Genomic DNA, 24,294 nt, shown 5'->3' with positions numbered 1-24,294 from the left:
CATTAAAATAAAAATATATAAAAAACTAAGCTTATTAAATTTATGGAATTCCCCCCCCCCAAGTATATGCATAAATCCTGCTGAAGGATTTTGTCTCTGCTGAAGTTCTTTTTTTTTGAGTCCCAGGGATCAGCAGGTGAAATGGTCCTGTCTTCTTCAGAATATATATATACACATCTGTGTGCACTACATACACATCTATGATCCATATACATGCATACACATATGCATATATATATATATATATTTATATTTTGATCTTGCTAAGAACTTCAGAAGTTTGCTTAATAAGAATTCATTTGAGATTATGATCATAATTTGAATTATCAATGCCACATATACTAGAGAATATTCATGCTACCTCTTTCCCATTATTTTTCTTCCAACCAAATATTGACATGATTTTTTTATAGATGAGAAATGAAGCCAAATTGACTGCTCATTTAAAGCACATAGTTATATAGATTAGCACAGTTAAATTCAGTAGTGTGCATATAGAATAAATATGTTATAGGCCATTTCACTCTAAAGTGTCCTGTCAATAAGCTTTTAAGCTAAATATTTGTAGTCATTTATGACTCAATATTTTTAGTACTCTAGTACTTAACTTTAGCTTAAGCAAAAACTACAAATAGCTATCAAGAATTATTATATGCAAAGCATCATGACTATTTTAATAAATGTATAAAATGAATGTTGAGGAAAATATGAAATCTAATTAATAAATATGAAATATAAAAAATACATAAATGCATAAATACACATTTCTTAGAAATTGTTTTATTCCAGCAAGGCTACAGTTAAAATAGGAAAACCAGAACATTGTTGCAGCTAAGCTATCCCTAAACTACACTGACACAAACATGACTCCTTTTTAGATTGGGGGTTAGGATTTCTATCTGCCAAAAAAGACTAAGAAGTTGGCTCTCTTTTCTCAGGATAGCTCTCTCCTTTTCTGAGGAAAAAAAATCCCCTTAACACTGGTTAATTTACTGAGGTTCTGCCTAGTTAGTAATAATGAGCATACTCAAATTAAATTAAGCTTAGGAGACATGGGCAGTGTTAAAAAACAAAGTCATTCAAAGAGAAAAAAGACTTGCCTTTTGGATGTTGTTTTGGCTTGATTAAACAGAGCTATCTCTATTTAATACCTATGTATCTGAAATGCTATTAGAAATCAGGTTTTAAACACATAGTTAAAATGTGAATTTAATGAAAAAGTCTGATTCACTCAGAGAATTCTATATTTTTAAATGCAAAATTGCTGACTGGCCTAATACTTATATTGTATGGATTAGGGGACAATGTGGGGGAATATGAAACTAAGAAACAGACCTAGATTCATTCCCAAGCATCTATTACTTGTACAACTTTGGAGAGTTATTTAATTTCTCCTTAACCAAATGGTTAAGTGGACCTGAAGTCAAGAAGAACTGCTGGATCCTGGGCTCTGATATTTATTAGATGAGTGGCCCTGGGAAAGTCCCTTAATTTTTATGTGCCTCAGTTTCCTCTTTTATAAAATGAGGATGATAATAGCAGCTAATTCCTTGATTGTAAGGATAAAATGAAATATTTATAAAATGCTTTACAAATATTAAAATGATATATATTCTATAATTACTTATCATCATCATCATCATCATCATCATCATCATCATCATCATCCTATTTCCTCTATCAAATGATGGGGTTAGATGTGATGACTTGTAAGATTCCTTCCAGTTATAAAATTATGATTTTTAACATTCTTTGAATTTGGGAAAAAAGCCTATTTGCATTATATGTGCAATTTATAAGGGAAAAAAATGAACTAAGGTTTAAATTTCATGTCTACAACATGGCACCTGTGTCACTTTAGCAAATTATTGAATGTCTCTGGTCTTATTTTCTTCCTCTGTAAAATGAGGAGATTGGATTTGATGATAGACAGCTAAGAGACATAAAGAACAGAGCTCTGGGCCTGAAGTCAGGAAGACCTGAATTATATTTTGACTTCCAAAACTTATTAGCTATCATCCTGGGTAAGCCACTTAGCCACTGCCTGCCTCAGTTTCCTCAAATATAAAATGGATATAATAATAATATCTATTCCTTAAGGTTGTTATGAAGATCAAATGGGATAATATTTGTAAATCTCTTAATATAGTACACAGTGAATAATAGATATTTTATAAATACTTTCTTAAATTATCTCCAATATCCCTTATTGTTCTAAAGCTAGAAACTGTGAAACCAATATTCAGGTTTTATGAACAACATATCTGAAAGGCCCGTGTGTGTGTGTGTGTGTGTGTGTGTGTGTGAGAGAGAGAGAGTCTGGGTGTCTGCTTGTCTGAGTGTTTGTTTGTACTTGGATGCCCAAATCTTAACTAAATTTGTATTTATTCTAAGAAGACAAAACAAGGCCTAAAATCTAGTAAAAAAAAAAAAAACAAAAAACAAACAAACAAACCAAAAAAAACATCTAATTTACAGGAACCATAAAAATGAAAGCTTTTTAGAAGCATTCATATGACTATTTTTTCTATGTGTTACACATATTTCTATTCTGCAACACAAAATAATTTTAATATATTTTCTAATTTTTAATATACTTATCAATGTGTTTTTAAAAGATTGTGTTGTTGCTTAGTCATTTCATTCTTGTCCAATTCTTCATGGTTCCATTTGGGATTTTCTTGGCAAAGATATTTTTCCAGTTCATTTTGCAGATGAAGAAACCAAGGCAAAGTTAAAAGTGACTTACTTAGGGTCACACAGCTATTAAGTGTCTGAATCCAGATTGAACTTGGTCTTCATGACTCCAGGACCCATACTCTATATATTAGGCCACACAGCTACCAGTAAAAGATTGTACTGTAACTAAATAAAAATTACTCATAAGTTTGTTAATAATCTTAGATTAGATTAAATATATAATATGCATAGCTAGTTTCAATACCTCCTTATACTTAAAATACTTTAAATAATCTTTAAGTAGATATTTATTCATTTTATCTTGTGAATAAAAAGCACTGTGTGAATTACTTAGTGAGATTCAAAGTTTAGATTAACGTGTGATTTAGACCCTTGTGAAATTTAGTCTTGTAAGGGTGTAAATTCAAAGTCATACCTAAGTATATTATACTATACTACATGTATCAGAAAAGTCTTAAATGAATTGTTCATGATCCAGCATGAGTCAGATTCTTAAGGACTGAAGAAATCAGTCAAGGATACATAGAGGGAATGATATATAGGTCTACTTGTTAACTTATTTAATTTATTCAAGACTTTTTTTTTACTTACTCTCTTTTAATAAGATGTCATGCTATTTGCAAAACTGATGATAACCACCATTTAATCAATATTTTCTGTTGTGGGATTTTTTAGAAAATGATGATAAAGGGAATTAATCTCTCACTTTTTAGTTTCACAATATTTTACAGGAAATCATTTCCAAGAGCCTGTATTTCTATCACTGGTGAATTTCAGTTGAAAGTAACAACCTCATTATTCTTAGAACAAAATATAAGATCTCAAAGAGGAATAGCTAATATTAATACCTAATGATATCAAATAATTCAGTCATACAAAGGACCTATAATAATTAATTTAAAAAAGTAATCCTCTGTTATGTGTTCATTAGAAAGGGGTACAATTTCAAAAGAGAAGAAATTGATAATGATAAAAGTTGTTTTATAATACATTTAATAAATATCTGTTGACTGGTTACTTGATAACAATAATAACTATAGTTTTTAAAATTTGAAAAAAGTTGCATAAGCATCTTATTTTTTTTTTTTTGTAATGACACCTCCCTGAAGTAGGTATTACTTGTTTTGTAGATGGGGAAACTGAGGCACAAAGAGACTGATTCTAGTCCTGTAAATTTCAAAACAGGATTAAAACCCAAATCTTTGTATATATATATATATATAAAATTATCTTTCAACTATGAAAGCCCTGAAGGGAGTTCAGAGGCTACATGGGGCATAGGAAAATAACCATTTTGCAAATTGGCTTTCATTTTTACTCTTTCCTTTCATTCATTTCCTACTGGGGAAACATGATCTGAGGTAGGGTGTGGTAAGACTAAATGACATTTTTCATTTTGACCATAGAGGTTTGCTCTTAGGCAAGAAAAGTATATGCAGATATTCTAAAAAGAGGCTGTGTTTCTTTCATCCTATCATACAGGATGGCAAAATTTTAGAACTCCCTGTTAGCTAAAGTGTATCAAATAGCAGCTCAGCATTGAGATATTTTCTTCTAATTGTTACTTATGATTTCATCCAAACCCTTAATGTTTTTCAAAGTCTCCTGCTATTTTGGAACGCATCTGAATTACAACTTCATGAACAATCAGTTTTAAAGATCTTTATTTCACCTATGTGCAAAACATGATAATCCTAGCTATCTATACTATAACTAGTTCTCTACCCCTTTCCCAGTCCCCTGCTTTTAGCATCAATAGAACTCGACTTGGTTATTAATCTTTTCTAAAAAGAGCCAAGAAAAAGAAAGGAAAAAAAAAAAAACAATTAAAAAACTCATGTTTGCTATTTCTCAGGTGAAGTCTTTAGCCTACTACTTCTTTTGGCTACTGCTTCTTTTGCCATTGGCCGATTACCAGACCTAGTGTTATCTAGTAAACTAAACTCTTTGCTTGCTGTGCATGGAATTAGAGACAGTGCCATTAATTTAAGAGAAAGAGAGCAGAGAAAAGAAAGGTTATCATATTTCACAGTAAGAGACCAGCTTAAATGTGACTGGACAATTGAGAACTAAAACAAACCTGTGTAAAAGTACTTTAGTACAATCATCTTTTGCAATCCTTTCAAACCCTCCTTTTTTCCTTAAAAAAGTATTTCTTTCTTATTTTGACCAAATTTCATTGCTTTTGAATGGCTTTGTACAGTGCAGGCAAATGAAGGTCTCTATTCATAAAACTTGTACAGTGCAGAGAGTGTCAGAGGAAGCTTCCTCTGTTTGACTAGTAAGCTGGCATCCGGACTTGAATGATCCTTGAGCTCTAAGAGGTAGCTTCTTTCCACATGCAGATTTTTATATTTGAATGATGACCAGAAGAATCCCTGTCTCATACAGTGACAAAGCTGACAAAATGTCCTTACATGCTTTCTATATAAAGATGTTATAGAGACCACAAAGCTCTTGATATTAATGCAGTGTGTGGCCTTATACTGATCCCTTTCCCCCTTTTTTATGAAATTCTTCTATTCAGACAAATTTATTGCTTTAAGACTCTATGACACTTCTTTTTGAGATGATACTGATTCTAGTCCATCTATTTCAAAGAAATAAGAACAAATTCAGCAATGGTTTATGAATGTCTAGTTATTAGACAGCCGGCTGGCTGGCTGGCTGCCTTTTCCCTTTTCCTACCAGTCAAACATCCACTCAGGTGACATCTGGTAAAGTAGAGAAAGATAGAAAACTAAGAACAACCTCATCCTAATCTTCTTAAAGAATCTACAATCCATTATTTTTCTTTATCCATTCTTTCTTTAAAGAAGAATCAGATGATAGAATTCCCCTAGTTTTCTTCATCTGGAAAAAAAAGTTTTTCATATTGAATTGACTCCTCTGTATTGGATGACCTCCAACATGCTTGTTATTTTTAAAGACAATAAATGAAAAAAGGGGGGGGAAAGGCAGTGAAACAAAAATAAAACTAACTGTGAATACCATTCCTTTCCTTGATTTTTTAAATCAATAAATGACTAAATAAAATTAATTCAAAGAATATAAAACATATATATATGTATATATATATATATAATGTATATATATATATATATGTATATATGTGTGGGTGTGGGTGTGTACATGTGTACATTTATGTGTGTGGGAGTGAGAGCAAGGAGGGAGAGGGAGATGGGAGAGAGAGAGAGAGAGAGAGAGAGAGAGAGAGAGAGAGAGAGAGAGAGAGAGAGAGAGAGAGAAGGAGACAGAGAGTCAGAGAGAGAGAGACACACACACACATAGAGAGAAAGACAGAGAGAGAGACAGAGAGAAAGAGACACACACACACACAGACAGAGACAGAGAGAGACAGGCAGAGAGACAGATAGAGAGAGACAGAAACAGAGACAGAGAAAGAGAAGGAAGGAGGGAAGGAGGGAGGGAGGGAAAGAGGGTAACTGATATATAATATACAATATAATGGGATTGAAATGAGTAACACTACTTGAATTAAAATTCAAATTAATACTAGCTCTATGATCCTGATCAGGTCATTTGTTTATCTTAATGGTACCTTATAGCTTTCTAAAGTATATCTGCTTAATCAGAAAACACATACTTGAATCCTATCTTTGACAATTACTTGTGAGACTTGAGCAAGACATTTAACTTTTCTAAGTCTCAGGTTACTTATCTACAAAGTGTGGCACAGAGAAAAGAATTCTCCTTCCAAAGTCAAATTACTTTGATTTAAATTCTCCCTTTCTTAACTTATTCAACCTTTCTTTGACTCAATTTCTTCATCTCTACCAGATAACTTTTTAGGTCTCTTCTATCTCTAGATTTATTATCCAATGGAAGTATTGAATTAATGACTTCTAAGGTCCCATCAAATTCTCAAACTATGATCTGTGATCAAAGATAATAAAGACCTTCATTGTTAGATGTTAGAGCAAAATTGTTTCAGTTTGAGTCAATCACAGATTTAACATGTATAAATGTAACTATGTTTATGTTGTTGTGTTATATAATCATATTGATGTAATCAAATACAATGAGGTAGTGTATTTGATAGGCACTGGACTTGGAGTTCAAACCTTACCTCAGGTGATTGATCACTGTGTGACACTGGGTTTCTATTCTCTCAGACCGTTACTTCATATGTAAAATGAGGATAATTATAGTATTTACCTCAAAGAGTTGCAGTGAGGGCCAAATATAATAATACATTTAAATTACTTCACAAACATTAAACCACAATATAATTTTATTTGTTATTTTTTTCATTACTATTACTTTAAAAATGTTTTGAGATTTATAAATTACTTTATTTTCATTATTTCATTTGTTATTGAAAGGCATACATTAATCTTTACATATACTTTGTATTTTGTCTTTAACATGTATTAATAATATATAATATGAATCTTTTAAAAAAATTTTGCTGAGGCAATTTGCCCAGGGTCACACAAATAGGAAGTGTTAAGTGTCTGAGGCCACATTTGAACTCAGGTCCTCCTGACTTTAGGACTGGTGCTCTATCCACTGCTTCATCTAAAAGTCCAATATAATATAAATCTTGAGAAGTATTGTTGTGTCATAGAAAGCCTTAGAGTCAGAAAAATCTGGTCTTAACATCTGACTGAAGCACCTACTCTGTGACTGAACAAGTCTCTAGCATTTCATTTAACCTCATACATTTCTAAAAGGTAGTACTTCCCTATATGCCCAAGACACCCATGTAAGAGAAGACACAGAGATGTTGACATCATTGGTAGAACAAGTCCCTCATTAGGAGTTCTGTATCTTAATAAAATCATAGTTTTTTTTTTAATCAAATAACGTTAGTTTGCAGAGCAAGTCCAGTGCCTATCAAATACACTACCTCATTGTATTTGATTACATCAATATGATTATATAACACAACAACATAAACATAGTTACATTTATACATGTTAAATCTGATAGAAATTTATTTTCTTATTGTTATTTTCTTATAACAAATATGAGATCCAATCCAAGAACATAAAATAGGAATCTTTATATTCTCTTTTATTTTCGATTTTTTAAACTTAAATAAATTTAATAGTAAATATACATACTACATTTGTATTTCTCTATTGATACATAATTACTTTATCAAGCAGTAGTACAGATATTTCTAGTGAGAAAAAAGTAAATTTTGTGACTAATATTCAAATTTCATTGGAATGACATTATTTTTTTAGATTAGTACAGATTTTAAAGACATTCTAAAAAATGAGCATCTTCGTTGCTATTTTGCTACTCAACTGAATTAAACCTATGTATATAGTCTCCATCACAATGGATGTTATTACTTATCTAAGGGATTATTTATAAAGTACCATTTGCCAGATTGTAAAGGCCAAAAATCTCATGAAACATCAAATCAAATTCTATTTTTAGATAGTGTCCAATGAAATAAGGAACCATAAAGCATATCTGGTAGTAGAGATTTATCTTTTGTGTAATAATACTAATTATAATTGCTGGTACTTATATAGCGTTTGAAGGTTTGAAAAATATTTACAAGTATTAAACTCATTTTATCCTTTCTACATACCTGAGAGATAGGTGTTATTAATGTCCCCATTTTAGAGGTAAAGAAACTGAGAAATATGGAAGCTAAGTAATTTAACTAGGGTTACCAGCAAAGTGCCTGATTCTGGATTTATTTCTGTTTCTCACCCTAGGTCTAGCCCTCTAAACACTGTGATCTAATAAAATATTGATTTATTGATAAGAAAATCAAAATAATGAAATTCAAAATGATTTGCATAGGTACACATTATGTGATAGAGACAATATCATCACTAGGATGCCTTGAAAGGATAGCTCATATATAATGAACAGTGATGACATATACATATATATATATATATATAATTTTTATTTTAATGTTATTCATTGGAATTTTAAATAAAACATTCACAGTGTATGTTATTTTCAATATTATATCAAAATCAATAATGTTAGTGACATTTAAAAAGCATAAGTAAATGATATGATCCTTTTTCATGTAATAATTGCATATCTTAAAACCCTATAATAGAATCCTTGCTCATCTAAGACAAAACATCATGACCGTCATCCATAGGAAGAATCCTGAAATGGACATATGTGTCTTTTGATGACATTGTTAGTGACTGATACCTTTATTTTTCTCTAATGATTTACAACCTTAAATATTTGAATGATACATCACCTACTGCTTTGGAAGGAAACTGTAATATGCAAAGACATCAGAAAAAATGCAACTTATAGTCTTAGTTCACTAAGTTATATATAACTCATCTTTAAAATTGGAATAATGTGTTTATTTTATGTAATGGTGTGAAGAACAAATTTTACAACAGACATTTGGGAATAAATTCAAAGCAAATCTTTGACTTATTTTCTATCTATAGATTTTTCCTTTTGTACATGAATTGTAACTGTTCTCCAGATGGATATATTATTACCTTGGCAATAAAAAATATTACTAATGACATTCAGTCAGGGTTGTGTAGTCAAAAACAAAACAAAATGAAACAAAACACTGTATCTCGTGATATGTTTGAATCCCAGTTTTGCTATTTGCAAGCTATAGGCTAAGTCATTTGACTGCTTTAGACCTGTATATATATATATATATATATATATATATATGAGGCCCTCTGCTATTTAGCAGAGTTTTTATATTTAGAAGTATTTACTTCACAAATATTGTTTCATTTGATCCTCCCAACAAACTAGCATTATCCCAATCTTACAAAGGATTGGATATAAGCATTATCCCGATCTTGTAAAGGAAGAACTGAGGGAAACAAATATTAAGTGACTTTCCCAGATTCACAGGCTGGTAATTTCCAAGGCTGAATCTGAATTCGTCTTCCTGACGTCAGTCCTAGCATTCTATTTACTGTGCCACTGCCATACTCTATCATTCTCACCCTTTCCTTTTCCTTGTCCTCCTTCCATCTCCTTCTTCACAACACCTGAATGTTTAAATTGCTGTCTGTGTCACTCCCATTACATTTCTCCTTCCCTTTCCTTTTCTTTCCCCATCTTCCCTCCCTTTCTCCCCCCTCCCCACTGCACAGACTCTGTATAAATGCTTATTTCCTTGCCTATAATGTCCCTTCCAGCAGTAAATCAGTGATCAATGATCTTGATCCTGTCATTCATTTCAGCTATAAATTCTATGAATTACAATATGTTGAATCTAACAATATGATAGATTTGGTCAAAGTCAATGTATACACATATGATATAAGAAATCCTAACTACTGTACTGTCTCCCAAAATCAATTATTTGGGGAACTTGGACTTTTATGAAATATGTGTAACATAATAGTGGAGGATAATTGCTTAACAACTGGGCAAGCATTATCTTGCAGTGAGATTAAGACTGGAATTCTTGTGAAGGTTTGTATAGGCTTCTTCACTGTCAGGAAAGGAAATGGCAATTTTGAGAGTGTCAATAGTAGCTGAGCAGAATGGAAATTGCATTAAGAGGAGTAGCCCAAATAGGTACAAATGGTGGAAGAATCAAAATTTGGAAACTAAACACAGAAGGGCTGGAAAGTCACACTAGAAGATAGGCTCTCAAAAGAAGAAATTCCTATCTTTCTTTGGTTGTCTTTTGACTGAGATATGAAATGGGCTTGTAACATTATCTTGATAGTAAGCTCCTTGAAGGCAGGTAGTTTTGTTTTTTCCTTTTATTTCCCATTCCTGAACACAGTGTTTGACACATATTAAGTATTTAATAAAGGCTTATTTGATAGTTGTTTGATTTTTTTTTTCTTTTTTGGGGAGGCAATTAGGGTTAAGTGACATACCCAAGGTCACACAGTTAGTATTAAGTATTTAAGGCTGGATTTGAACTGAGATGCTCCTGACACCAGGACCAGTGCTTTATCCACTGCCTTATCTAGCTGCTCCCTATTATTTGAATTTTTAAAGGAGGGAACATCCTAAGAGGAATGGAAATTGGATATCACTGTAATTGGATTATCTTATATATTCTATAAAATTTGTCATTTTATGTAGTGAATTTGGTGCTTCAGCTAAGAATACAAATAAACAATATTTCTCTAGCTGTCTTGCCTCCATTAAAGTACTACTCTTATACCTAGGAATTATGGCAAGTGACCCTAGAGTCTCTAAAACTATGCCAGTGGAGCAAAGCTCATGCAGGATTTACCAGGTTAGAAAGGCACAACGTATTGGCAGAGTGATGGATTGTGTATTTGTTGACTGAGGACCAGCATAGTTAACATCAGAGAAGCTTAGACTAAAAGGAAAAAAAATATTTAGCAACATTTACTCTCTAAGTCATAAAATAACTTCAGTGAATGCTTACCCATGTGGCTATTTCTAGTCATCCTGACATCCTGATCTATATCTTGCCATTGGACCCAGGAGGCTCTAGAAGACAGGGTGAAGCTGGTGATTTTGAACAGTCTTCCCTTAATTAAATACAAGTCATGACATCACCTTCCTGAACACCTTCAACAATGAAGGACAAACTGATCCATGCTGACCAAATTGCAGATCCTTAGCATATTGACACATTCCATTTTACAGATGAAAAATCTAATTTTCAAGAAGATCACAAATTACCCATCCTTGAGTTGGCTGTAGTTCTCCTGTACCTCATCCTAGGTCATTATATCCTTTTATGATGAATTCTTCACATACTCTAGCTAACATTCTTGAGACTTTCCTCTAAGTTTTTTTTTAATACATCATAAGTACCATTGATTGTCTTCTTCTTATCAATGATTTGACTTTCCTTTTTCTTCCCCCAAAGATTTCCTGGATTATATATTTTGATTCACTTTTTTTTTTTTTTTTTTTTTTTTTTTTTTTTTTTGAGGCTGGGGTTAAGTGGCTTGCCCAGGGTCACACAGCTAGGAAGTGTTAAGTGTCTGAGACCAGATTTGAACTCGGGTCCTCCTGAATTCAGGGCTGTGCTCTATCCACTGTGCCACCTAGTTGACCCCTTGATTCACTTATTATTCATAAATCTCAAATAGAAAATATGCTTAAAAGAATCTGTGATCTGTGATTAAGAATTCCTTTCAATGCTTCAGATCATAAATCATCCAGGAATAAGTCATCATTGGTAATATGCCACAGGCTACTTATTTGCATCATTCTTATGTCTATTATTCTTTGGTCCACCCACAATTTCAAATCTTCACATTTTGCCATTTCCAGAATCCATAATCAGCAGCCCCTAATCAATATTAATAAGTGACTTTTGAAACTATTTTAATTTCCTAAATGCAATCTTGCCTTTTCTCTTTCATATTAAGTCTATCATATTACAGTATCTATCCAAGACATAGTATATAACACATATATAATATGTACAGCATAGATTATTTACACTTAATATATGTAAAATTTTATATGACACCTCTATAATCTATGCTGAATATTTGTGTATGTAATAATTCACATCCATAATTTCATATTTCATTGGTATAAGAAATTCCTTTGTGAAGAAAAGTCTTTTGCTAAGGCGGGTGTGAATTTGTTTTGTGAATTATAGTCTTAGAAGCTGTTATAATCTGTTTAGTGGCATTGAAAAGTTAAGTGATTTATTCAGGGTTTCATAGCTAGTTTGTATCAAAGGCATTATTTGAAACCATGTCTTTCTGACTCCAAGACTAGCTCTCTATCAATAGGGCCATGATGTTTCTCTTTCATATTCAAACACACACAAACTGATACATATAAATACATTCATGTGGTTAGGCAGGTAAGCATGTATTTAGCCAAACAAAAAAACATGAGTGCATACTGTTGGACTAATTCAATGGATTGTTCATCAAAAATATATGGTATTGCCTATACAATAGGTAAATTTAATGAATTTGTTTTTTATGTGACTTACAAGGAAGCAAAAATTGAATGTAGAGGCAGATTCTATTGTACTTCAGTACTTGATGCTATAAACCTAATAATTTTCATAAATAATGACATCTGGAAGATCTTATCATCCAAGTGGTGCTCTTTCAAAAATCCCCAGTGAAAATATATATGCTTGTTTTTTATGAATTATAGATATATTATTGGGCCCTCTTGTCCATCTATATTACTTGAGAATACAGAGCTATATGTTACAGGGATAAAGGCCATTCTACCAATGACCCAGAATTAAAATTACTATTACTAGCATTCACTATGTAAGCTTTTCCCCTTTATTTTCATTGATTTTTGTTACAAATGATTTTGTCATTAGTCAACAAATGACATTAGTAAATGTCATTTGTCATTATAGTCTGTTCTGATTCTAAAACTGAGTCTGTGAATCTCTGGAGCAGTTCTCAAATTTGGAAAGATCTTTTTAATTGAAATAGAATGGATAATTATAGAAATAATTTAAAGAGCTAAAAGAGAAAAAGAGAGCATTTCTGCCTTATCTGGACATTTTTATTGATAGCCTGTTTTAATTTTTCCAGTTGCCTCAATTCTTCACTTTAGGTGTGTACACTCCCACTATGTTTTTAGTTCCTGACTACCAAAGTCTTAGGCCCATTAATTTAAAAAAGAACACTCTGTGTGTCTTTCATCTACTGACCTAAAGTGCTAGCATTACTTGAAAATGAGAAATGACATAGAGTCTAGTGCTGAATTCCAAAAACAGCCTTGCCACTCCCAATTCACTGTACAATAATGAAGTGGTTAGGACTCTTGGGAAGAAGATGGGGGTGTGGAGTTAGAGCTCAGGGACAGGAAGGCAACTGTAGGAGATTGGAATCTGCCCAGGAACTACACGAGGGTGTCTGTTTTCAAAGATAGTTTATTTAATGTTCCTAACTAAAAAGCTTTAGTGTAGGATATAGAGTCATGTGACCCTTTCTAGACCATGAAAAGATCAGAATAAGAAAAATTTAAAATCAAATTGCAAAAATGTTTCACAATTGATTTAAATGATAATATTTTTCTGGTCATTACCTATTAGTATATGTAACTATAACATTAATTTCTTATATAATCAGGCACATCTCCAATGCATTTTGGTGATTTTATTTCTGCCAATGTACAAAGACAGGCCCTGTAGTTTTAAAACTTTTTGAACATTTGGTTTGTTTTTTGAAACTGTACGTTTTATTTGTATTAATGCCAATAGGAGGAGCACTTTATTACGTGAAATTAAGTTCTTAAGTTTCCAAAAATCCAGGCTAATGTTCTCCCTTCATTTTTAAGCTAAACCACAATCTAATACCAAGCCCTGCTTCAATACAATGTGTGGTATAATAATCAAAAGCTTTAACATTCTCCAAGATGTCAGTCAAAAGTCTGGCTTATGAGAAGTTTTATTTTTATTTTATTCAATAATTTATTGTTAAATAGAGAAAGAAATATCATTAAATAGTAAACTAACTTCTAATTGAAAATGCAATTTAACTATAACACTACTTGGAAAATATTTTGTAAGTAATAGCAGCTATGAAAAAATTTCTGTACTCTGGAATAGTCATTACCTTTTAAGTAGACTTTTAAATTGCTTAAGGCAATGCGTGTGAATTGTCAGGTTCTTTCATTATGCACTTTTCTGTGAATACAAAGATGACACAGGTGCACAGGGATCTCATCAACTACACTGAATTAAGACAAAAACAACAACACATTCAGGAGATTAAAACCAAGGGGAAGGAAGATGGGATGAATATAAAAGTATAGCTTGAGAGTAATCTTCTAGGATCATGAACTCTAAAGCTCAAAATGAACTGAAACTAAAAAATAATGTTAAGGGTGACATTAATCAACACGCATTTATTGAATGCTTATTATATATGAAAGGTACAGTTCTAAATGGTGCAGAGAAAGAAAAAAAAATCAACCCTGTTTTCTAGAAGCTTATATTTTAATAGGGAAGACAACATCTTGGTACATATAGAGATAATTTTAGTGGGAAAGGCACTAGTAGCTGATGAGTTTGGAAAAGGCTTCCTGATCTAATTATTTTGATCTAATTCTTGAAGAAAGTGAAGGATTCTGGAGGCAAAGATGAAAATAAGAATTTTCTGGCAAAATTGTAGAAAATGAAGATGGTGTGTGGTATGTGAGGCAAAGCAATTAGGCCATTCTGGCTAGGCTATACAACATATGAAATAGAGTAACGTGTAAGAATGTTGGGAAGACTGGTAGTATCCTAGTTGTAAAGAGCTTGGAATGGTTGACAGAATACTTTATAGTTCATCCTATAAATACCAGGAAGTCAGGAGCATTTGAGTATGGGGGAATCAGATGGAAGATGATGATAAAGTCACACTTAAACATTAGGAAAACCATTATATCAGTTTTATGGAGGGTGTACATTAGAGAGAAAAGTTATGAGGAAGGGAGACTAATTGAAAGTCTATCACAGTAGTCCAGGCAAGGAGTTATTAGGGCCTCAACTAAGAAGGTGTCTGTGTAGCAAAAGAATTGACAAATGTAACTGCCAAATCATATTCAGTGATCTTTGAAAGATTCTACTACTACTGATGAAGTAAGTACCAGGTTGTGAGAGAGCAATTTGGAATGTGAAAAATCCATGGCAGCATTATCATAATCACAAGGGCCCTTTATTGTTCTGAAAAGGCTCATGGCAAAATCAAAATGATTAAACTGTGGATTGTGATTAAAGGTATTATTTAAAGGTCAGAGGGAAGAGGGTGAAGAGAGGTAAGGGTGAAATCTAGAGAGTTAGGGAGAATTTAGGGAGGGTTCTAGTTGAAGATAGGCTCACATGTTCACTGTGTCTATGTCAGCAACTGCATGATGGGATACCCAGTAGTGAGTTGTTCATAAAGGTTATTTGTAACATGAGAATGTGTCTAGTGCACTTGTTCAGGGAAGAAGGATCTCTCATCTGATTTGGTGAATTCAATAGGTCTTAGAAATGATAAGACAATTAGAGGAATTTGGCTTCCCTTTGTGTGTGATATAGTTGACCATGGGAACAAGATGTACTAGGCTATAATTCACATCATTCTTGACAATCGAGCCTGTATGGACTGCTTAGAGTTCATATCACTACTGCTACTGCTGTTACTACTACTACTATCATCACTACACCACCACCACCACCACTACTACTACTGCCACTTCTACTACTATTACTAGTCCTACTTCTACTCTTTCTATTACACTAGCGCTTAGTTACTATGTTTTACATGTTGTGCTAATCACTTTCTAAATATTCTCATTTAAGAATGAAAACAATGCAAATATTCTCATTTGTTGTTCATAATAACCGTGAGAAGTAGATGTTATTATTATCCTCATTTTAGAATTGAGGAAATGAGACAAATAGAGATTAGTTGATTTGTGAAAGGTCACAAATCTAGTAAGTATCTGAGGCTGGATTTAAACTTAGGTGTTCTTGACTCTAGACTCAGTTCACTTTCTATGTTACCTAACTGAGCTGCCTATGATAATCAAGAGAATCTATGTAGTATGTTAAATTTTGAAGAGCACTTTATAACTATCATATCATTTTATCTTTATAATGGCCCTGGGTAGTAAATGCTAATTTTTTTTTACTTTATAGGTGAGGAAAATGTGGCACTCACTGAGAAATTAAGAAATTCACTCAGGGTCACAAAGTTATCAAGTATCTGGAGCAGGATTTGATCTTTGGTCTTCCTGACTCTTGATCTAACACATTATTCACTGTGACACCTAAATACCAAAAGAGAACAGATATTGCTAAAAAAATTAAATAATAAAAAAAGAAAATATTATCTTTATTTTTAATAAAAAGAATAAAAGAAAGTCTACAAACCATAAAGTGTTGAATGTGATTTTGATTTCTAGGAAAAATATAGAATGCAGAAATAGAGATTGTTGCCAAGTATCTAAAAAGGGAATGATAATTACAAGAAGTCAACATAGCTTTATCAAGAATAGTAAACTAATCTTATTTCTCTTCTTTTCTTTTCTTTTTTAAATGACAACAAAAACAGGATTATTAAACTGGTAAATGAGGAGAATATTGTGTTAAAGTTTATAGATTTTATTAAAGTTCCTAATAAAGTATTTTGTGCTATTCTTTTGGAGAAGATGAAGAACTATGGATTAGTTAGTATAAATAGGTCAATTCAGAATTAGTTATATGGCCATTTTCAAAGTGTAATTGTGATATCATTGTGACAGTAAACTTTCAGAGAACCCCCAATGATCTGTGGTATATGCTATTTGTTTTTATCAATGACTTGGGTTATGATGTTGTGCCACAGTTTCCCTAAATGGTCATGCCTTAGTTTCCCTAAATAGTTCTGCTTCAGTTTCCCCAAATGGTCCTGACTCAGTTTCCCTAAATTGTTCTGCTTCAGTTCCTTGAATTGTTCTGCATCAATCCCCCTGGTTGCAATCCCTCTTTCCTGTTCATTAAGACTGATATGATTAGGGCCTTGGAGATGTGGCCATTCTGGCATTCCAAAAGAGTCATAAAATGTAAATGTATAATCTTAGATAAGGGAAGATCTAGTTCAGACATCTTGGCTCCTAAGTCCTCCTAAGTTATCAGAATTTATGGTCCTCACCCCCCCAACCTTGTCAGGACTGGATTGATGGTCCGTTTCCTGGAAATTGACATGCTCACCAATGTTCTGGAGAGAGAGAGAGAGAGAAAGAGAGAGAGAGAGAGAGAGAGAGAGAGAGAGAGAGAGAGAGAGAGAGAGAGAGAGAGAGAAACAGAGAGAAACAGAGAGAAACAGAGAGAAACAGAGAGAAACAGAAACAGAAGGAGAGAGACAGAGAAAGATGGAGGTAGAAACAGAGAGAGAAAAAGAGAAAGAGAAACAGAGAATTAGTCTTCAACAATAACAACAACAACAAAAAAGTATAGTTTAAAGACATTAATCTTAAGTATTTGTGATCCCTCTGGGTGAGGCCATAGAAGCAGCTCACTAATTGAGAGACCTTTAGAATTTCTTTGAGTTTGGAAATACTATTTGTGATGCTATTTAAAATGAACTCATATGATTAGTTACTACTGATTATCACCAAATTGGCAATTCAGTAATCTACATTTTCAACCAAGTGTTATCAGTAGAATCCATAATGCAATGTCAAATACCTTTTAAACTGTTGCAATAAGGTCATTAAGAGGAGTGAAAAACCTTTAGTTTTTTTTTTGTTTGTTTGGTTTTTTTTTTTTTTTTTTTTTTTTAGTTGGAGTTTCTGGTGTTTAAGTTAGCATTTGGTAAAACTGCTTCAGGCTACTTCTCCCACATCCTGTGCTTATGAAGCAGAACTTTTAAACATATGTACAAGACTTTACATCATTTCTAATAAATTCTGTCTGCTCAGCTTTAGTCTATCACCACAGCTTTACTGAAATATTTTTAAGATGTTGAATCTTCCATTCACTGTATTAGCTATCCCTCTGATTTCTATCCTCCAAGTCATGAATTAAAAATGCTAAATAGTAGATATCTGTAGCATCCTACTAGAAAAGTCAACTCATTTCTTCTCTATTCCAAGTATTTATTAGTCTCTACAATGTGTTGAGCATATAGTGGGTGTGAGGTATAGAAATCAGCCTATGTCCTTTAGGAAAACTAGTAGGGAAGGTAGGGAAGGGATCCTTAATTGATGCTTTTTTGTTTTACAACAAAAAAAATTATTGAATTAGAGTTCTTTCGTTTTCTATAAAGTTAAATCAGGAAGTATTCATGTAGAAGAGAGGATTGGAATAATAATTGTGGCTGTAATATCATCAGTTTAGGGTATTCTTAGGAAAGGAAATTCCTTCTACTAATAACAGCTCTGTTACTTCTTTGCCTCTTACATTCTTAGATAGAGCACTGGGGAATTATGTGACTTGCCTAGGACCACACAGTCAGTTTGTATCAGGGTTTTCCTGTTAGTGAAGGCAGCCTTTTATCCACTTTATAATTTTGTCTCTCTAGTGCCTTAATAATGAAATTATATATTCTTCTTCTTTAGAATAAGAAAAAAAAATCACTTAAGTGGCTTATTCTGTATTTGCCCTGATATCCTGATACTCTAAGTAGTAGATATGACAGTTGGTTTAGGGTCAACAGAGAAAAACTTTCTGATCCCTTAAATGTTCTCAGAAAAAGACTCCAAATCTATGATTTATGCATAGCTTATAACATGTCCATTATTGAAAGGAAGGAAATCAAAGCAGAAAATGTAAATCAGATGTAAGGCAGAAGATAACTTCTGTCTATCAAATGAGATAAAGATGTAAAGTGCATTGAAAATATGAAATAGCTACTTTAATTATGTTTCTTTTCCATTTTTCTGAGTTTTTCTGAGAAACTTCATGAAATTTCCTAGAAGATACTTATATTATGAGTCTGGGACTCATCAGCTCTCCTTTCAAAGTTCAGTTTCATTGCTCTCTCCTCCATAAGCCTTTCCTGATGTTTCCAGTGTTTAGTAGTCTATCCTTCCAAATTAGGGGAAAGGGAATAGATTTGTTAATTAGATACTATGTTCTAGTGACTGTACTAACCACTTTACAAATATTATCTCATTTGATCCTTATAACAATCCTGGGAAGTCGGTACCATTACTACATTTTTAGTTGAGAAAAATGTAAGGAAAACAGAGACTAAGTGACTTGTTTAGGATTTCTATTAAGTCTGAGGTTGAATTGGAATCAGATTTTCCTGACTCCAGGCTCAGCTATGTATCTCACAAGAGCATATATATTTTATATTTATTTTTTGCATATGTACTGTTTTTTAATAGAAGAATATAAGCTATTTGAGGTCAGGAACTTTTCTGTTTTTGACTTTTTATTTATTTACTTTGGCTATTTACCTGGCATATGGTGTGTGATAGAGAGTAGATGCTTAATGAATGAATTGAATTATATTGCTAAATTTTCTTAGCCTTCCAATGAAGACAAATAGTTTTAATAACAATATAAAAGTATTATTAAATTAACACAAGTAATATATAGTTAAAATTATAAAATTAATATTACGTCATATATAATCAACAGGGATATGTGATATAAATTAATATCAATGATACAAAGATTAAAAATAATAATAGCTAACATATAGCACTTTAAAATTTTCAAAGCACCTTATATCTGTTATCTCATTTGATTCTCACAACTACCAATAGTTAAGATACAAGCTTTTAGGCCAGATGATTAAGCATGATAAAAACAATAATGATAATTGTTTTAAATTTACATGGTTCTTTAAGGTTTAAAAAGTGCTTTTGTTACAACTCTGTCAAGCAGAAAGTATAAATATTATTATCTATATTTTATAAATGGTGAAACTACAGATCAGAGAATTTAAATGACTTGTTCGAGGTTATACAATAAGTATCAGATCTAGGATTCCATATTACATGTTCTGATATCAAGTCCAATTATATTTTCTATAACATATTGAGTATTCTTTTCAATGGTCTCATTTTGTACTATGGAATTATTTTCCCTTGGGTGAGTTTTAAAGAATATGTGAATATAATGAGACATTATAATAAATTTTTAAAAGCAGTTTCAAAGTTTGTATCATCAATAAAAGAACACCTATGTAGTGATGTAGTTTTATAGGTACAAAACAAATTTCTAACCATTTTAACATACACATGTTTAAAATGACATATATATTCAAATTCCATTAATATATATTATAATACATTTTGCAATTGATGGAAAATATAATTGGATGTTAATAAATACTCCTCTAATCCTTGTTGCTAGGAGAACATAAGGTTTAGGGTGGTGTATTATTTGAGTTCAGGGATTCTGAGCTACACTAAGACTAAAGTTGATTTGACATCTATCCTAAGTCCCACATTAATATTGTGAGTTCTTGTGAGTGGATGGCTACCAAACAACCTAAGGATGAATGAAATCGCCACAATGAAAAAACAGAGCAGGTCAAAACTTCTATGCTGATCAATATTGGGATGGATATTAGGATGTTGGGGGGCCACTGGATTGTAATCCAGAATGTAGTCTGGATAAGATAGGGAAACCCAATCTCAAGATAAATAAAATGAAGTAAAAAATGTAACAATTTTTAAAAAAGTATTATTAATCAATCTCTTCTTTGTTGAGTGGTTGTGAGAAGTTATGGTGATGGCATTACCCTGGACTTTTAAAACCAGCCCTAGCTTTAGCTATATAGTAGGTATTGATGTTGTCAAGTAGAGAAAATGCAAATTATCCCATAAAAAGACTCTTTGAGGGTCTTATGTAGTGTCAACTGATTTTCACATTATTTCAATTTTAAGTAACTAATTAGACTAATGGTCTAAGAGGAATATTACTTTATTAAACTTTGCTTGAAGACTTTAATTGAAATTGTTCTTTGTGCACAATGAGGATACTGTTATTTTCTTTTATGTTTTTATGGTCATTATATAGGTGTTTTTCTATTTTTTTATCTTCATTTCAATTGGCCACTTGTGAGATTTTACACATGGACTTACATTCTAAAGTAGGCATGACTATTGGCTATCAAAACTTTCTACTTATTGAGAAATTCAAATGTATTTTAGCTAAGATAGTTTTTAGATTATTTTGTCCTCCTAATGGCAATTGATATATGCTGATTAAAGTTCCTTTGGAAATCGTACATGTTTGCATCAATGTTTCTTCTGCTAAATTCATCTTTTTTGGTCAAATTTATTTAAAAATGTTAATTATAGGTACTTCCATTGACTTATTTTTTATTTTCTTATTTAATTGTTTCTTTTTCCTTCTTTTTAAAAAAATGTTTTTCTTTGACATAAAATCTGATCTATTAATGACATAATGTTAATAACTGTAATTGTGCTCAACTGTTATACTCTCAACAAGCCATGTCATACATAATGATGAAATAATTTGATGAAATAATAAGGCAACTAATATTTGATGACTCCCCCATCTCAGTATCCAATCTTTTTCTATCCAGTAAAGTGAGTTAATTAAATTGGGGATATGTTTATCTTGTCCAATATCTCCTGGTCCATTTCTTTAAGGTTGTAATAGACATGATCCTTTGGACATCATAAAAACTTTTGGTTATTTTCATTTCTTACTTTGAAATATAAGTTCCCAACTAAGATTTCCCCTTTTTTCTTTATCTTCGGTTTTGCATTGAAATTTGATTTACTTTGGAGGGTCTTATCCAGATTTTCATAGTCTTTCTCTACCTGATCATCTACAATAAATGATCTCCTAATCTCCAGTTCTTTTCATGGTAATTTTTGTAAATGCTGTTTGTAACCACAATAATGCCCAAATATCCCATGAAATGATATTTCTTCTTGTGTTTGGAATAGTAATTCTGTCAACTCTTATTGCATTTGCTTCTCTAAGAAGCGAGGCTTTTATTTAACAACTTTGCTTATTTTACTCTTTTTTTCATTTATGGTAAATACAACAAGATCAATATGATTCAGTTCCTTCATTAATGTAGCCACTAATTTATCACTAGGTAAGAATTTCCCATTTACAGTACCAAAAACTGAGTTATAGTTATCAGAATCTTACAAACTAATTCTTAGTACTGTCTGCATCCTTTTATAACTTTCTGTCACCCTTATTTCAGAAACAGGGCTCTTCAGTATTGATGGACATTTTGCATTTTTCTTAGTTTCAGGGGTTTCCATAGTCAATGAATTTATTGCAAAGATCTGGCCTAGTGGTAATGAACCCTTCTCTGCTTAGCTAGGTGGGTACTAGGATAACAGACATTTTAACTATGTCCATAGTCTCTATCTTTTCATGATAGTAGATGTAAAAGCTTGTGTTTAATTAACACAACTTTTAAGAATTCAGGGTCATTTCCATATTCTGATAACTGAAAATGAATATACTAATTTCAGTGTTTAGTATCACTTTGAATAGTTAGATGGTACATAAATTAGATGCTAATAGGAAGGTGATTAATATGGATTTACAATGATTTCAGGACTCAGTATTAATAAGGATTATATAAATAATAAATACATTTTCTTAGACTATCACTCTCAATTGTCTGAAATCTTTAACTCCCTAAAAGTTTATTTATATTTGGTTTATGTTAAATCACAAACAATATAATGTTAACAGTGCTAAATTATTTTTCATTATCTCCCCCTAAATTTTAGTTCCTTTGTGTTTATTTGGATAGTTCATTTTTGTAAGGATCGTACCCTAAAATATCAGATAGCTATGTCATATGATGCATGGTTATTATTTACCTCTTTTGATTATAATATTGAACTTTCTATTATATTTAAAACTTCCATTTTCTTATGTCTGATTATCAGTCAGTAATCTTTTTTCTTTTTTTTTTTCCAGCAACCCCAGTTGATGTATTAAAAGCATTAGACTTTCATAACTCACCAGAGGGAATATCAAAAACAGCAGGATTCTGCACAAACAGAAGAAATTCAAAAGGTTCAGATACTGCTTATAAAGTTACAAAACAAGCACAGATCAGTGCCCCTACAAAACAGCTATATCCAGGTGAGTTTATAATGGTCTATATTGTACTTCATAATCTACCAAGTTTTCTTGAAATTTAATGCTGTCTTTTAATAAATTAAATGATTCATGCAATCTGATAGTATTTCAAATTTACAAATTACTTATAGTGGAATGTAAATGAATAACCAAACTACATAATGATTTGAGAGTAAAAGATCCCATTTGATGAAGACCCAGGTAATGTCCATTTGAAGACTTTTATCACATAAAAAAACCTATTTCAAGATGGCAAAAGATGAGCCACTATCTCATAGCTAAAATATCATGTATATATTTGCCAATTTTACTCCCACAATTAGATACATCCTGTTGGAACAGGAGCCATAATCTATGTGTTTTTGTGCCCTCCCAGTACTTAGGATATGGTAGTTAGTCAAAACTAACTGATAGGCTGAGAAAATTTGTAAATCTTGAGATTCCTTCATGATGTCTAAGAGAAAATAAGTTGAATTCTTTAAAAATATTTTGAAAGATGCTTCTAATTGCAGACACTTTAATGTTCCCTGCTTAATATATTGGAATTCTGTGTTTTATACACATTTCTGTGGTTATAGCTGCCACACAATGGCAATACATCTTAAAAATTATTTACACATTTTTATTTCTTTAGAAGCTATCCAAAATGCTAGAAGATATTCTGTTTTTAAAACTTTTATCTGCCATCTTGGTTTAAAACCAAACCGTGGATGAAACTATGATTTGTAGTAAATGATCATGCATAGGTTTGATTACTCTGAATCTCAGCCCAGAATTTGGAATTATATTTAAAGTTACAACATTCCCAGGGGAGAGTTTAAATCTAAAATCTTATTTGATTTCCACAATATAATAACTCATATGGGTATCTTGATAATCTTTACCATTGTGACAAATTTGGTCAAATTTTGTCACTTTCTCCGATAGTAATTCTGTAACAGTCAGAAAACACAAATTGCCCAATGATTATATTGTAATGTAGAGTTTCAATTAATTTAAGTAAATAATTTGTGTGATTTTTATAATATTTCTTATTCATAATAGTATTCTCACTTTTTAGTTATTCCACATAAATAATGTGAACATAAATGATTATTTGAAATAACACAAATCAAATTTATTCTCTGGGTTTCTGAATAATATATCATTTCCAAACC

General features: G+C 31.8%; 1 protein-coding gene across 1 annotated transcript in view; it reads left to right on the top strand.

Moving 5' to 3' along the window:
- COL11A1 (collagen type XI alpha 1 chain) overlaps positions 1-24,294 on the top strand; it is a 257,944-nt gene that overhangs the window by 4,141 nt on the left and 229,509 nt on the right. The window contains exon 2 of the mRNA XM_074262824.1: positions 22,973-23,140. Coding sequence (XP_074118925.1) covers positions 22,973-23,140 — 168 coding nt within the window. The remainder of the gene's footprint in view (positions 1-22,972; positions 23,141-24,294) is intronic.

Source organism: Sminthopsis crassicaudata, chromosome 4 (genome assembly GCF_048593235.1).
Source record: "Sminthopsis crassicaudata isolate SCR6 chromosome 4, ASM4859323v1, whole genome shotgun sequence".
Taxonomy (NCBI): domain Eukaryota; kingdom Metazoa; phylum Chordata; class Mammalia; order Dasyuromorphia; family Dasyuridae; genus Sminthopsis; species Sminthopsis crassicaudata.
The sequence above is the reverse complement of the archived record's forward strand: the minus strand, read 5'-3'. Positions and strand labels throughout refer to the sequence as shown.